General features: G+C 41.4%; 2 protein-coding genes across 24 annotated transcripts in view; one reads left to right on the top strand and one right to left on the bottom strand.

Moving 5' to 3' along the window:
* The window catches only part of LOC114641379 (ICOS ligand-like), a 263,459-nt gene that overhangs the window by 3,717 nt on the left and 243,099 nt on the right, over positions 1–16,643 (top strand). For 12 of the 13 annotated variants that reach the window (XR_007934653.1, XM_028790435.2, XM_051925898.1 and 9 more), the window contains exons 2-3: positions 6,574–6,636; positions 13,555–13,893. Coding sequence is in view for 12 of the 13 variants with exons in the window: in XM_028790435.2 (XP_028646268.2) it covers positions 6,579–6,636; positions 13,555–13,893 (397 nt within the window). In the remaining variant the exon portion in view is untranslated. The remainder of the gene's footprint in view (positions 1–6,573; positions 6,637–13,554; positions 13,894–16,643) is intronic. The other variant, XM_051925900.1, reaches the window with a different exon arrangement.
* Positions 1–16,643, bottom strand: part of LOC114641380 (uncharacterized) — a 261,003-nt gene that overhangs the window by 37,103 nt on the left and 207,257 nt on the right. The gene's annotated exons all lie outside the window — the stretch shown is intronic.

Raw genomic sequence — 16,643 nt, 5'->3', positions numbered from 1 at the left:
TTCCAGCACAACCTGACTTGTCAAGGGACAGTCCTCTCTTTGAAAGGAATACTTTCCTGTATATGGGATTACTTTCAGGCAGAAACCAGTGTTTGCTTCTGCCAGTACAAAATCCTTTATGCCATACTTTGTGGGCTTGTCTGGCATATATTGGTGAAAAAAAGCCGTCCCTTATATTTTATCATTGATTCATGCAGAGACAAATCACGGCCAGGCTGATAACATTGTTTCTGTGTTGGCTCCACAATGTCAAGCAGGGGCTGAACTTTACACATGGCGTTATAGCCTGGCTCACCCCATGGGATTTGCTTCTGGTTATCACAGAAGTGAATGAGACTTTGCAGCATCATGTACCTATCATCACGTGGCATAACCTGTGGCGCAGTGGTAGTGGTGCTGCTTTGCAGTAAGGAGACTGTGGAAGATTGTGGGTTCGCTTCCCGGTTCCTCCCTGTGTGGATAGTGCTTTGAGTACTGAGAAAAGCGCTATATAAATGTAATAATGAATTATAAAGTACGTTTGGACCAATGCTCCCTGAAATTATATCACCAGTCTAGTCCCATCTCTATCTGCAATGCCACAAAGCCCTTCATCTCGTCTTTTGTTGTGGGTTTCCACTTCGAAAAACGAGAATGTGGAGCAAGCGCATCCCGCGATTCAAAAAATTGCTCTGCATACCTGTTTGTCTCATCCAATATCAGCTGAAAAACTGCCTCAGGAAAAAACAGATTGAAATAGTCCAGCGACTTGTAATCCGTTGTGTCCAGCAGCAAGCCGTACCGTCTTGTGAAGTCCGGTAGCCAGTTCGGCTCCCACGGATCAATTTCTGGGTGTTCTTCCCACACGAACCTTGCCGTAGGTGCATCGGCAGCGCGAATGCGCTCAGCTGGCAGCCGAGCAGCTGGGGCGGCATCGGCTGGTCTCCAATTGGCTGATGCCGGCTCCTCAATCTCTTGTTCAATCTCCTGATCACTGTCAATGAAATCCGACTCTGAAAAATCGGAGTCCGACTCCGCGATAATGCGCAAAATGTCATCTGCCGAGTATTTTCTTTTCTGCACTCACTTCGCTCCCTCGTGAGATGTTGATGCCATCTTGCCTTTGTTTGCATTTGTTTACATATCGCAACTCACGCACACGCAAGGATCAGTTGCTGAGTCAACAAGTCTAACATTCCTCCAAGCAGAGAGGGAATGTCTGTGATGTGACAGTGAGTTTTGTCGCCATTAACAGCTGATTGTCGCCCTCTATCCCTGGATGTCGACTTTTGACGACATTCACCCTCAACCCCTCCTGTCGACATCTGCCCTAAAAGAGTTAAGGTTTCCATGTGGAACTCATGCTTGTAAATTTGAAATTTGATTCTGCATTACATTAATCAATTTTCACATATTTTCTGTACGGCTGCATGTACCGAACCGTAACGCCTGTATCATGGTGGTTCAGTATGAATACACATTCCGTTACAGCCCAACTTATAATACTAATGTTTGCAAAAAAGTAATATTCCCATATTTGCATTTTCTATTCTATTGTTATTTCTATTATATTCTCCCCTTCTGTTTTATCAAGAAAGATTTTGTCATATTAGATTTACATTTACAGAACCTTGTCTGATAACAAACGTATACTACTTTGATATCGCTCTTCCAAGTTCATGTCCCAAGCACAGTCAGTCTCTGTACTACACACACTTTATAACACCTCGGACAGCCAGTCAGCTCTCCTCTAGTTCTCGCCATTGAGGACCCCTCTCTCAGTACAGTAGCCCTGATGAACTACTTACACTTCAGTTCTACACTTTACATTTACAATTCAACATGTATTGATATTATTGATTATTGATTCAGTTGCTCCACTGAAGGTCAAAGTAAAAAATCAACCATAGCTAAATAGTGCTCTCATACAGGAAGGCAGAAAGAAAATGGAAGAAAGATAAGGTTCAGGTCTCCTACCAGATTTTAAGAGAATGTCTGACTGACTACCAGTCCTCTGTCAAAGTGGCAAGCGCACAATACTTTGCCAACATTATTCTAAAAAACTTGCATAGCCCCAAAGTTCTGTTTAATACAATTAATAACAGCACAGCACCGCACCCCATTGCCACAGCCCTCCACGGGGCTACCACAGAAACTTGCGAAGATTTTCTATTCAGAAAATGAACAGCATCGATGCACAAATTCCACTTCTGTCCCATGATCCTTTTGATTCACCTGTATGTTCTGTTTTCCTCAGTCAGTTTGAACCTGTGTCAGTGTCTTACTTAACTGACTTAATAATGCATGTGAGGCCTACCACGTGCACCCTGGATGTGATTCCCCACACCACTTCTCAGAGATGTGCCGCATGTAGATGGTCCTAGCATTCTTTCTATAATAAACAGCAGTGTAATAAATGCCATTGTTCCATCAAGTTTTAAACAATCTGTGTCCAGCCTCTCTTAAAAAAGCCTGGCCGGGATCCATCAGTTCTTATCAGTTTTTAACTCCATAGTAGTGTCTGCTCTTTTGAGTGTTTCTAGTGATCTATTTCTAGCTGCTGACTCTAGAAAGTGTGCCGCCTTAATTCTTTTGGACCGAAGCGCAGCATTTCACCCTGTTTATCTCACTGTTTTGTTAGATCAGCTGAAAAATAGTATTGGCACTTGGGCCCCTTATTTGGAAAACAGAACATTTTCAGTTAGGTTGGGAATTTATTACGCCTTCTCTGCAACAATTACATGTGGGATACCTCAAGGCTCCATCTTAGGCCCTATCCTGTTCTCCTTGTTCATGCTCCCCCTTGCATTAATTTTTCAGAAATACAACAAAAATATATCACTGTTACACAGATGACACGTAGTTATACCTTCAACTTAAGCCAGGTCAAGATGGTGCTGTGCAGCTCATTTCAAAATGGCTAAGGGACGTTAAGTGTTAGATGTCACAGAGTTTTCTTAAACCAAACCAAGACAAAGCAGATCCATATTACTAACCGAGAATGGTAAACCGGATGGCATGGACACAGGTACACAGCGATGGGACCATGAGACGTACTGCGCAGGCACGTACAGCTCAACTAACGGAAATAGCAAATAAAAGAACCGCCATATTGTGAGTGGCACTACTGCGGAGTGAAGTTAGGAATAATGTGCTGCTTGGAATTGTACAAACCGCTGAACGCTTTACACCAAATTCAAACACAATACATCTCAATGATACACACACGAGCCCACCTGGATAAGATCAATGATCGCAGGCGCCTACAACAAGTGTCAGAAACTGCGGAAGCAAAGCAGGCACGGGTTAAGACACTACGGGGTCCGCAAAGGTCCACAAAGATAGTACGGAATATATAAGAGCACACCGATCAAAAAAAAAAAATCAATCGTGTAAAAGCACATAGTACACACAAATCATGTGCTCTCAGCGCATAGAAAGTGTATAAGGACAATACGGAGAATAGAGACCCAAAGGCATTGGAGTGAAAAAAAGGCAGATAAGAGATTATGAAAACAGTGGAATTCGAAAGGCTCAAACGAACGATGGCGCGATACACATGCATACAAAGGTACAGAATATGGAAGCAGTAAAATTCAAAAGTATTGTAGCGTCCCACCCAGGTTGAGGGCTTTTTGGTTTTAAGTGACTGTTAGGTCCGATTGAGGGAAGGCGGAGTACAGCACGGAGGACTGATAGCGAGGTATTAATTTCATACGGTAATGGGTTGGGGGGGAGGGGGTTTGCGTTGGAGAGGGTGCTAGAAAGTTGTGTTTGGGGTTAGGAAGTCAGCGATTGTTCAGGTAAGACTTTTGTGACACTTTGTCATGTCAGTCACTACAGTATCAAAGAAAAGATAGAAACGATTGCATTACCGCAAACAAAAGGTGATTAATCATCACAACCAGGTGTAATTGAAAAAATACCAGGACAAATTGAGGTCTGAAAAAAAGAGTAGACAACAAAGTCTTTTCGCATTCGCATCATTCAATGGACAAAATGTGGATTTACACAATAATGGACCATATGCTATGAGAATCTGTGGTCCCACAACAGATAAAGGAACAACAAGTTAAATTTCAAAGAGTACACAATTCGGTCGGGTGTATATTGATGATCTCGGAGAAGCGATGAAAATTTTAACAGGCAAAACGAAAGGTGATGTATATATTCCACGAGTAACATTACACACCAAAGGAGATCGTGATATGCCATTCGTAGTAAAAGGTTTACAGTTTACCGTGAGAATAGCTTTTGCTATGACAATCAATAAATCACATGGACAAACAGAAAAACTCGAATTATTTATTACAGAAACAGAAACAATATTCACTCACGGGCAGTTATACGTTGCATTGTCACAATGTGTCTCCAGAAAATATGGTTTTTAATGAAGCTTTAAAGTTAAAGTGAAGATAATGAAATTGAAACAATTCCAACACACACATCATGTGCTCTCAGCGCATAGAAAGCGTATAAGCACAATATGGTGAATAGACACCCAAAGGCATTGGAGAGAAAAAAAGGCAGATAAGAGATTATGAAAGCAGTGCAATTCAAAAGGCTCAAACGAACGATGGCGTGATACACATGCAGACAAAGGTACACAATATGAAAGCAGTAAAATTAGAAAGTATTGTAGCGTCCCACCCAGGTTGACGTCTTTTTGGTTTTAAGTGCGTCCACTATTAATGAACATTCATTAGAATTAATGAATATCATTTGCTATCATTGTCATTCACTTAACTTCCCTGAAGAAACAACTGGCAATACAACTAATGAGTTTACACGTTGTTGTCAAAGCGGTAATGTGCCATTCTATGGGTTCTTTACTTCCTTTGTTCGTCATCTACACCTTTACAATTCGATATATCTCAGACATTCATCAATGTATTTCAGGTTACCCAACCCCGGGGGTAGGCGAGCGAAGCGAGTAGGGGGCGGAGCCCCCTTGTTTTATCATATTTGGGAATCCTGACTTGGTCAGAGTTATAGCAAATGATTTGGGCTCATTGTCGGCTAATGTACACAGCAATGTCAAAAATGCTGGTACTAAATTCAACAAACAAGTAAACTCAGTTGTTTGTGTTGGTTTCTTTCAACCCTATATCAAAACTGAAACATACTAGAAATTGTAATTTGTCATTCATGCTTTTATTTCCTGATATTTTGACTGTTGTAACCCTCTGTACCTGGGGTTGTGTCAGTCAAGCTTGTCACGCTTACAGGTCCTCCAGATTGCAGCTGCAAGTCTTCTAACAGGTACAGAGAAAGGCGAGAGTGTCACTCCTGTGCTCACGTCCTTGCACTGGCTGCCTGTTTAAATACAGAGTCGAATTTAAGGTTTTATTATTTGTTTTTAAAGCTCTCCATCAACCTCTATCTCTGACCTTGTCAGCCTCTGTTCTACCTCTTGAACCCTTCAGTCCTCTGATCAGATGATTTTAACTGTGCCACACTCATGGTGGAGGTTTAAAGGTGCCCGGGGCTTCTCTGGAATGGTCTTCCATCTTTTATTAAGTCATCTCCCACATTAGATATTTTAAGTCAAATTTAAAAAATGATTTTTTTTCTTAGGCTTTTGAGTTATTTTTAGGACTTTGTGTTCAGCTGTCTCTTGTGTATTGTGGTCAGTTGATTGCGATTCTCTCCTTCTAATTCTTCCTTAATCTATTAGTCGTTTTATTCCTTTTAAAATGTGCCTTTTGTACTCTTCTCTTTTATTTTGTTTAAATGTTTTGTTTTAGTTGATTTTATTGTGCAGCACTTTGTTTGACACTTGTCTCTTAAATGTGCTGTATGTGCAGACATTCTTCACTTAATGACAGGTCCATTTTTACAATTTGGTCGATAAGCGAAGAGTCGCCCCTCACCGATATTTCAAGCATTCAGTGTGCTGCCGTTTGTGTCGGCCATCTGATATGGGATCTAGTACAGCGTTTAATACCGACTGGTCAGAGAGCTGGTCTTAAACTGGCAGGCTGTTAAGCGAGGAGTGTCTGTATGAATATATGTGAATTGAAATGACCTTTTTTATTTATTTTTTTTCAGTATCTACATCCATCCATCCATTATCCAATCCACTATATCCTAACTACAGGGTCACGGGGGTCTGCTGGAGCCAATCCCAGCCAACACAGGGCGCAAGGCCGGAAACAAACCCCGGGCAGGGCGCCAGCCCACCACAGAGCACACACACACACAATACACAATACACATACACACACACACACACACTAAGGACAATTTAGAATCATCAATCCACCTAACCTGCATGTCTTTGGACTGTGGGAGGAAACCCACGCAGACCCAGGCATGGCACCAGCCCACGACAGGGCACACACACACACACCCACCCACCCACCAGGGACAATTTAGAATCACCAATGCAGCTAACCTGCATGTCTTTGGACTGTGGGAGGAAACCCATGCAGACATGGGCAGAACATGCAAACTCCACGCAGGGAGGACCCGGGAAGCGAACCCAGACATGTCTCCTAACTGCGAGGCAGCAGCGCTACCCACAGCGCCACCATGCCACCCCCAGTATGTACAAGTCTTTTATTATTTGTATTTTTTTCTTTTGATTTTTAGGTGAAATGTCGCACTTTTGTAGAGAACTCTCTCTTCTTCTGTTATTACTGGCTCATGCCCAGGGTGAGTACTGAATTTGATTTTATCAGGACGTATCTGGTGGTGGGGGTAAGCGTATTGGGCACATAAGAAACCCCCTTTTGTTTCTTACTCAGTGCAAACATTGCAGGAGTCTCACCAGTAGCCTCACACAGCAGAGTGTTAATGAAGAATTACAATGCAGGAAGCTGTTGATTAAATTCGCACATGTAGGGTGTGAACATTATCTTCTGGTTTTGATTTTCTCTTATGCTGAGATTTGTCTGGCCTTTTATGGAGGGCTTAACTTTTTCTTTTAAGTTTATCAGCTGCCAATACTCTGAATTTTATTCAAGTTTGAAAGAAATGTGACACAGTGAAGATGTTCTAAATTCATGTTGTGTGCCAAGGAACAGGTATGTGTATCAGAATGATTTATAAAATTGAAGTCTCAGTTTAAACCTGCACATTTAGGAATGAACACCACTTAGAAACAACCATAGCAAGAGTCAAAAACAGCCAGGAAGTTCTGGACTCTTACTTCATGTAAACTAAAATGATGAGCTGCCACTGAGAAACAGCAAATTGGCATAAAGCTCTGAGTTCATGAAAAATAAGTAACACTGCAATGAGAGACGAACTTGGAGCAAATAAGATAAAGAAATATATGCAGAAGTCTGAAGATATTATTTCTCTGTTAAATTTAAGAAAAATGCAAATGGAGTGTGTCAGTGTCAGCATACCTGTGATTGTCCCGTCCTAGCAGGAGATCAAGACCAGACTACGTAGTCCTGTTCTAACAGGAGACGATATTTGGGTTGAAGTGCTGTCTCAGTGAACAACGGAGCAAAATCAGTCCCAAGTTTGATTAATACACAGCTCTTCTTGTTGTTGTTTCATGCGTCTTCTCGCTGTGCTTAGCTGGTTGTCTGATGGAAACTTAATGGTGGCAATTAATCTCTTGCCTTTCTCAATTAACAATATGCCACTACATAGGCCTCTTGATTTAAAGGAACAGAGCACAGGGAAAAAGCACATCCTCATGTGAACATTTTAAAAAAATAATTGCAGTCGTTAAGCTACATTAGATCGGCTATCACTACTGTAAACGTTATTTGCTTGTAGTGTATGAAAAGATCCAGAAATCCCCATACTGAAAGTTATGAGAGGAGAGGTACATGTTAATGGAATTGTATCTGAAGCACAATTGTCTCTCTGTAATTCATGGGCTGATTTAGTGTGTGTTGTGTGCAAGGTTATTATAGTTAACAAAATCACAAAGTCTCGTCTCGCAGAACATGAAAATATCTTTCTGAAAAACTCGCGTCTCGTCCCAGGCTAAAAAGTCTCATCTCATCCCAGAATTTTTTATTACAATAGAGAGATATAGATATATACCGTGTGTGTGTATATGTCTGTATACAGACATATGAAAAAGTTTGGGAACCCCTCTTAATTCTTTGGATTTTTGTTTCTCATTGGCTGAGGTTTCAAAGTAGCAACTTCCTTTTAATATCTGACATGCCTTATGGAAACAAGGGGATTTCAGCAGTGACATTAAGTTTATTGGATTAACAGAAAATATGAAATATGCATCATAACAAAATTAGACAGGTGCATAACCCCAACAGAGATATGACATCAATACTTAGTTGAGCCTCCTTTTGCTCCTTTGAGCCGCTAGACGCTGTCCTCCTATGGCCTTTGATGAGTGTCTGGATTCTGGATGGAGGTATTTTTGATTATTCTTCCATATAAAATCTCTCCAGTTCAGTTCAATTTGATGGACAGCCTGCTTCAAATCATCCCATAGATTTTCGATGATATTCAAGTCAGGGGATTGTGACAGCCGTTTCCAGAACATTATACTTCTCCCTCAGCATGAATGCCTTTGTAGATTTCGAACTGTTTTGGGTCATTGTCAAATTGAAATATCCAACCCCTGCGTAACTTCAACTTTGTGACTGATGCTTGAACATTATCCTGAAGAATTTGTTGATATTGGGTTGAATTCATCCGACCCTCAACTTTAACAGGGGCTCCAGTCCCTGAACTGGCCACACAGCCCACCACACAGCATGATGGAACCTCCACCAAATTTGACAGTAGGTAGCAGGTGTTTTTCTTGGAATGCGATGTTCTTCCGGCATGCAAAGCTCTTTTTGTCCTGACCAAATAACTCAATTTATGTCTCATCAGTCTAAAGCACTTTGTTCCAAAAATGAATCTGGCTTGTCTAATTGAGCATATGCATACAACAAGCGACTCTGTTTGTGGCGTGAGTGCAGAAAGGGCTTCTTTCTCATCACCCTGCCATACAGATGTTCTTTGTGCAAATTGCGCTGAATTGTAGAACGATGTACAGATACACCATCTACAGCGAGATGTTCTTGCAGGTCTTTGGAGGTGATCTGTGGGTTGTCTGTAACCATTCTCACAATCCTGCCTGTTCATATGCCGCTCCTGTATTTTTCTTGCCCTGCCAGACCTGCTGGGTTTAATGGCCACTGTGCCTGTGGCCTTCCATTTCCCGATTACATTCCTTACAGTTGAAACTGACAGTTTAAACCTCTGAGATAGCTTTTTGTAGCCTTCCCCTAAACCATGATACACAACAATCTTTGTTTTCAGCTCTTTTGAGAGTTGCTTTGAGGATCCCATACTGTCTGTCACTCTTCAGAGGAGAGTCAAAGAGAAGCACAACTTGCAATTGACCACCTTAAATACCTTTATATCTCATGATTGGACATGCCTGTCTATGAAGTTCAAGGCTTAACGAGCTAATCCAACCAATTTGGTGTTGCAAGTAATCAGCATGGAGCAGTGACATGCATTCAAATCAGCAAAATTACAAGGGGACCCACATTTTTGCACAGCCAGTTTTTCACATTTGATTTAATTTCATACAACTAAACACTGCTTCACTAAAAACCGTTGTTCGGAAAACGCCGCAGTACTCCGATGTTCCTAGGAAATGAAAGACACAGCACTGTTATCTTTTTTGTTGAAAGGAGAGTCAATTATTATGCAGGCTGAGAGGGGGTCCCAAACCTTTTCATATGACTGTATATGTGTATGTATACACATGCAAAACACAATACAATTTATTTTTGTATAGCCCAAAATCTCACAAGAAGTGCCGCAATGGGTTTTAACAGGCCCTGCCTCTTGACAGCCCCCCTGCCTTGACTCTCTAAGAAGACAAGGAGAAACTCTGGAAAAAAAACATAGTAGGGAAGAAATGGAAGAAACCTCAGGTAAGGCAGTTCAAAAAGAGACCCCTTTCAAGGTAGGTTGGGCGTGTAGTGGGTGTCAAAAAGAAGGGGCTCAATACAGTACAATACACAATACAGTATAAAAATGTTACAAGTACAGAGCAGAATTTAACAGTAGATGATATCCCATAATATGATTTGGATTTGTTAGAGCCCTGGAGACCTCAGCCTTCAAGCTGCCTCCCCCATTTGTGTTATGTTGTGTGCAACTAATCTCACAAACACACAGACACTGACTTTTTCTGTAATAGTGCGGAGTATCCGACCACTCACTTCTTTATTGCCTTAACAAAAAAAAACTCTCTATTATGCACCACATATCCATTGCTTGGTGCCACCTACTGGTTACTATCGGCATTGTGAAACGGGTACTTTAATACAATACATAACAATTTGGCCATTCCACAGCTGAAACATTGCTGGGCCAGCCAATCCGATGAAAGGACCCCTCTACCCCACGATTCCTGTGATCCTCCATCAGAAATGACTTTACCTTAGGAAGGCAAAACAACTTGGCAGGTGGGCCATGGCACCAAGTGCCACATTTGAGTACCGAGAACAGAAACGGAATAGGTGAGGGTTAGTATCCAATTCTAACTCTCATATTACCCTAGGTTCTTGTCTATAAGCCGGACTCATGTATAAGCCGGAGACCAAAAATCATACGAATTTTTAAAATAAAATCGTATCATAGATAAGCCGGACTCATGGATAAGCCGAACGTACTATAACCTATAACTAATAGAAGGGAGGGAGGTCAGTGGCCTCACTCGCACCCATTTAATTTCTTTAAAGGGGGAGAGAGTGTGAGATATTGGCGTCTCTCTCACTCCCCGCATGGCGCGGTTGGAGCGCGTTCTTTCTGCTCTGGGCGTCGCCGAGTCAACACGCGCGCGTAGCGGTCATTTCAATTGTGATTTTATATGTAAGCATATTTAAATATATATCGCGGATTTTTGAGGACAATGGGTCTTTTAATTTCTGGTACATGCTTCCTTAGTTGGTTTGCCCAGTTGATTTCATACAAGGGACGCTATTGGCAGATGGCTGAGAAGCTACCCAACTTACTTTCTCTCTCTCTCTCTCTCTCTCTTGCGCTGACGTAGGGGGGTGTGAGCAAGGGGGCTGTTTGCACACCTAGACGATACGGAAGCTCGTCTAAAAATGCTGAAAGATTATCTTCACGTTGCTATCTTTTGTAAAGCTGATTCCTGAAAAGACATGCTGCACAGTGCTTCACATACTTAAAAGCTCGAAGGGCACGTATTGATTTTTGACTGAAAAACAAACTCTGTCTCTCTCTCTCTTTGTCTCCTCCTGACGGAGGGGGTGTGAGCTGCCGCCTTCAACAGCTTTGTGCCGCGGTGCTTCGCATACTTAAAAGCCAAACAGACATATTGATTTGTTTGCTTCACTCCTTTGAAGAGGAAGATATGTTTGCATCCTTTTAATTGTGAGACGGAAATGTCATCTCTGTCTTGTCATGGAGCACAGTTTAAACTTTTGAAAAAGAGACAAATGTTTGTTTGCAGTGTTTGAATAACGTTCCTGTCTCTCTACAACCTCCTGTGTTTCTGCGCAAATCTGTGACCCAAGCATGACAATATAAAAATAACCATATAAACGTATGGTTTCTACTTTGCGGATTTTCTTATTTCGCTGGTAGCTCTGGAACGCAACCCCCGCGATGGAGGAGGGATTACTGTATAAGCCGGATTTATGTATAAGCCGATATTCTATTTTTTCATTTTCACAACTTTTTTCCTTAGATAAGCCGCGCCTTATAGACAAGAACTTAGGGTACTTATGTTTTAGTGCTAATGACTAACAACAGAGATGCAGTCTGTACAGTTAATCAGCAGCTCTAGTCAGGGTGTGCTAAACTGAAGTAGTGAGTCTTCAGCCGGGATTTGAAAGCTGAGACTGAAGCATATGTGTGTGTATATTGTTCATGTTAATAAACCATGTTCAAAATAAAGATTTGAAGTTCAGGTTATGGCTCCTTAGCTTCCTCCCTGTCACCTGCACGTCTCCATCGTCTTCGCTGCCCTTTCTGTCTTTCTCAGTGGGGCTGTGAGCTTCACGGTTGTTCCACGTAAAGCTTTATGCTTCCAGGCACCGCATGTACGAAGTTCCTCTGCCTCTTTGTAACTCGGAGTAAATTCTGCTAATGAAAAGAAGTTGACACACAATTTGATGGCTAAGATTTGACTTATGAACACAAATTTGTACCTTTGGTTCACCTCATTAACAGGCGCACATGCATGCAAGCTTGTGTCTTATATTCATGCACGGCTTGTAAGAATCTTACATAAAGATGTACTCTAAGACAGTGTTTCTCGACCACTGGGTCATTGTGGGTTGCCACTGGTGGGTTGTGAGGGGCTGTCCTTGGGCTTCAAACACTCCTGGAAGGAAGTCAAGTCCTGCTGTTTCAGGTACCAAGTTGCTGTGACACACCACCAGTCCACCAAAACGATCAACCGCAGTGCACAGTGGTTTTCCCCATTTCAAACTGCATGTTTCATCAAGGGGACCTTCTTCCTTTCCCCAAATTTTCTAATTGTGCTTGATTTATGAAGAGTGAAACCTACCTGCTCTTTAAATGCTTTCTGTGGTTTGTTAAGGAACGTAAAGAGGTCAAGTGGGTCCCAATGCAAAAAAGGTTGAGAAATACAGCTCTGAGGTAAATGTGATACGTCGAAATCGTTATCCCAAAGTGGTTGTTACTTTTGATGATGTGGTGCTTTTATCGATGCATAGAGTAAAGAGAAGAGGCCATTGTAGGGATGGCTTGTATCTCTGATCCTTTTCTTTGCCCTGGTCTGACATCACTTGTTGTAAATGTCCTCATAATTAGTGAGTGCACACCCAGTGATGCATTTGGCTAAGCCTTGTGGTCCTGCTGCATGCTGTTCTCAAACTAGACCATAGTACTTCCTATCAGGCTGTTTTCAATGATGGATTTATCAAAGTTCTTTAGTATCGGAGGGCTGCATGAAATCTCTGGGGCATTTGAGTTGGTAGAGACATTTTTGGAGCTTATTTATCTTGTTGTCAGTATGCTTGGACCTCTGTGATGTGGACACCAACACATCTGAAACTTTCCACCTTCTCCACCTGAGTGCTGTTAGTACCAAATTCCATGGAATGAGTACATGTGTGGATGAGACCCAAGGTTAAAGTCTTAATCATCTCACTGACTGGGGAGAGAAGAGTCAGGTGGAGAGTTGGACAAGTGGTCAGTTGGCAGGATGTGAAAAGAGATGGACAAGAAATGGGAAGGGGAGAACTTCATTGGTGTACTGTGATCAACATGAGAGTGAGCCATCCCACCTTGTAAGTGGTGTTGGAGGCCCAGGTTGTATTGTTTGATCTTCGTTTGTTATTTCCTTTTTGTTCAGCATTCCTGAATATTTCTCTTTAATGAAGTTATTCATTTTAGTTGTGTGTTTTAGAGTTCAGGGATGCTGTGAGAGTGTGTCTGCCATTTACACCCCTGAAAGCCTCTCCTCAGTCAATATATTTGGTGTGTTATGAATCTGAGCCACAAGAGGTCCATTTTAATTTCTCTGTACATGTGCTGTGGTACTCGTAACGTTGTATGTGTATGAAGGTTAAAGTCCGTCAGTTTGAATCTAACACAGTTGTTTCTTTTTCTGACTTGAGTTAATTTCTCAAATTTCAGCTGACAACTGTCTTACTGCCATCGTTGGAGAGACGGTGCAAATCCCCTGCTCTCTGAAAACTGAAGAGTCTTTAAAGACGGAGGACATTTCTGTTGAATGGAAAACATCTGAAGATCTCATTGTTCATTCATTTGTCAAAGGACAGGATTATTGGACAAATCAGGCCCCCCAGTTTAAAGGCAGAACGCAGCTCTTTAGGTCTGAGCTTTCACATGGCAATCTGTCCCTGAGTCTGTCCAGTGTGTCCCTAACTGACGATGCGGGCTATACCTGCAACTACCACCGTTCTGGGGAGCCCACCTCCAGACAGCTTTCTCAGGAGTGCCTTCAAATTGCAGGTGAGGAAACCTCACTTCTAAACTTCTCCTCTGTATAAGAAACTTTGTGATCTCTAATGGAGGTTAAAATGGTAAACTGACTACAGATGGTGATGTATGGAGGAGTTTGATAAGGTGAAGAAAAAGAACAAGAATAGCATTGTCTGTCGCTTTCTTTTTGAACTGTAGTGCCATTATATCACCAGTGATAATTCCATACTTTACACCACTGTTTTCGCCTTTATTTTGTATTTATTGGAGGTTTGGACTGAGTCTCCTGCCAAATACTTAAATGTGAGCACTGTCATTGTAGACACTGGTGGGCTTTCTAATACTTGGTGTAAGCCCACCAGTTGCTAATCAATAAGAATTCAAGTCTACCAGTAAAGCACATCATTATGGACCTTTTTCCATATTTTTATGGATTGTCCACTTTTTAAACACCATTGGACTTTCTCATTCAGCTTCATAGTTCAGATCTTTTTTTCCAGAACACCAGAACCAAAGTAATTTGTGGTTTCCTTATTAGATGCATTTTCCATTAGCTTTCTTTAGATGTTTAACAGTGGAATATCCAAAATATTCTAAAATAATTAAATAACAAAAAGATTAGGTAAACTTGTTTTTATAGAAATGTTGGTATGATTTGTGATTTTGGCATGAAAATTCTGGTGGGACAAACCAAATTCAGTGAGGCTGACATGTCAGCCAAATAATGGCATCAGAAATCACTCAACCAATGAAGATCTATCAACTTGTAATGTCACACCAAGCACTGGACCACCAAGGTACAGTGGTAGAAGGTGTCTCAACATCAAATTAATATCCGTGCAGTAAGTGGCACACTAGCAATTCATACCCAGTTTCAACAAAATTGTTCTACTAGGAGAGAAGTTATTTTATGGGGAGATCCAGGCAGACATGACATCGATAGCAGGTGCTTTTCATATGACATGCAGTCATTTGTCTGCTGAAAATAAAGACCCTGGCCTTGAGGACCCACCAGAAAACTGAAAGTTTAAGTTGCACATGTGCACCCAGCCACAAGCTTATACCTAAAACACCACCATATGGTCAGTAGGGTCACCAACCACACCCTGGAGCTGGCGAGCACCACCTGGCACAAAGATACTGTAGTTTCACATACTGCAAAAAGCTCTATTTTTCTGTTTCATGATTACAAGTCACAAACATAATGAAAATGGGATAAGGCTTTAAAATAAACCCTAAAGCAGGACAAGGATCTTCACTGGTCAGCATAGGAGAGGCTCACCCCAGACCAGGCTGCCCTAAAGATCTACCTGCAAGCTTCAGCTTAGCCAGGCCAAAGAGGGGATAACTGGTGTAATAGTTCAAAATATAAAGAAATATTCCAAAAGATAGCAAAAAGCCCTACAAGGAGGAGGATGACTGTACTGCACATTCACCTGGCTTGTGCACAATCGGGCAGACAAAGAGTCTTTCTAAATGAAGAATTTATTTAACACAACAGAAAAATACAGCAAAATTCTCAAAAGAGCAAAAACAAGGTGTTGGCTAAAAGGCAATCCTACGTGAACACATCTGAAATAACATTATCTGACAGCAAAATCCGAGAAAAACCAAAGGAAGAGCTTAATACTCAAAAACAGTAATACTTACAAACACACCACAGAAATACAATCATCTCCTGCTCCTGAGCCTTCACACCTGACCTAAATAGCCAGAGAGAGGGCTCAGGAGTGCTGACATCAGGGTGTCCCTTCTCCCTGGAGTTACACCACAACGTATATGTACAAAGTATAGACCAGCTTAAAGAGACAGTAAATCATTAACCAGTTATAAACAAAAAGGTGCAAAATAATAAGTAAAAACAATAAAACCCATAAATGTTAATAGAACATTAGAACACTCTAGACAAGATCAGGCCATTCAGCCCAACAAAGCTCGCCAGTCCTATCCACTTATTTCTTACAAAAAAACATCAAGTCGAGTTTTGAAAGTCCCTCAAGTCTTACTGTCTACCACACTACTTGGTCGCTTATTCCAAGTGTCTATCGTTCTTTGTGTAAAGAAAAACTTCCTAATGTTTATGCGAAATTTACCCATAAGAAGTTTCCAATTGTGTCCCCGTGTTCTTGATGAACTCAATTTAAAATAACAGACTTGATCCACTGCACTAATTCCCTTCATAATTTTAAACACTTCAGTCATGTCACCTCTTAATCTTCTTTTGCTTAAACTGTAAAGGCTCAGCTCTTTAAATCCTTCCTCATAATTCATCCTCTGTACCCCTTGAATCAGCCTAGTTGCTCTTCTCTGGACCTTTTCTAGCGCTCCTATGTCCTTTTTGTAGCCTGGAGACCAAAACTGCACACAGGACTCCAGATGAGGCCTCACCAGTGTGTTATAAAGCTTGAGCAGAACCTCCTGTGACTTGTACTCCACACATCAAGGCGCTATATAACCTGACATTCTGTGAGCCTTCTTAATGGCTTCTGAACACTGTCTGGAAGTCGATAGCTCAGAGTCCACTATAACTCCTAAATCCTTCTCATAAGGTGGACTCTTGATTTTCTGACTGCCCATTGTGTATTCAAACCTCACATTTTTACTTCCTGTGTGTAATTCTTTACATTTACTGACATTAAATTTCATTTGACACAAATCTACCCAAGCCTGTCTGCTATCCAAGTCATTCTGTAATGATCGAACAGATTCCAAATTATCTCCTTGTCTGCCTATCTTGGTATCGTCTGGCAACTTAACCAGCTTGTTACTTATATTCCTAT

Source organism: Erpetoichthys calabaricus, chromosome 4, assembly GCF_900747795.2.
Source record: "Erpetoichthys calabaricus chromosome 4, fErpCal1.3, whole genome shotgun sequence".
Classification (NCBI taxonomy): Eukaryota; Metazoa; Chordata; class Cladistia; order Polypteriformes; family Polypteridae; genus Erpetoichthys; species Erpetoichthys calabaricus.
Note: the sequence above shows the minus strand (reverse complement) of the source record. Positions and strands in the feature narration are given on the sequence as shown.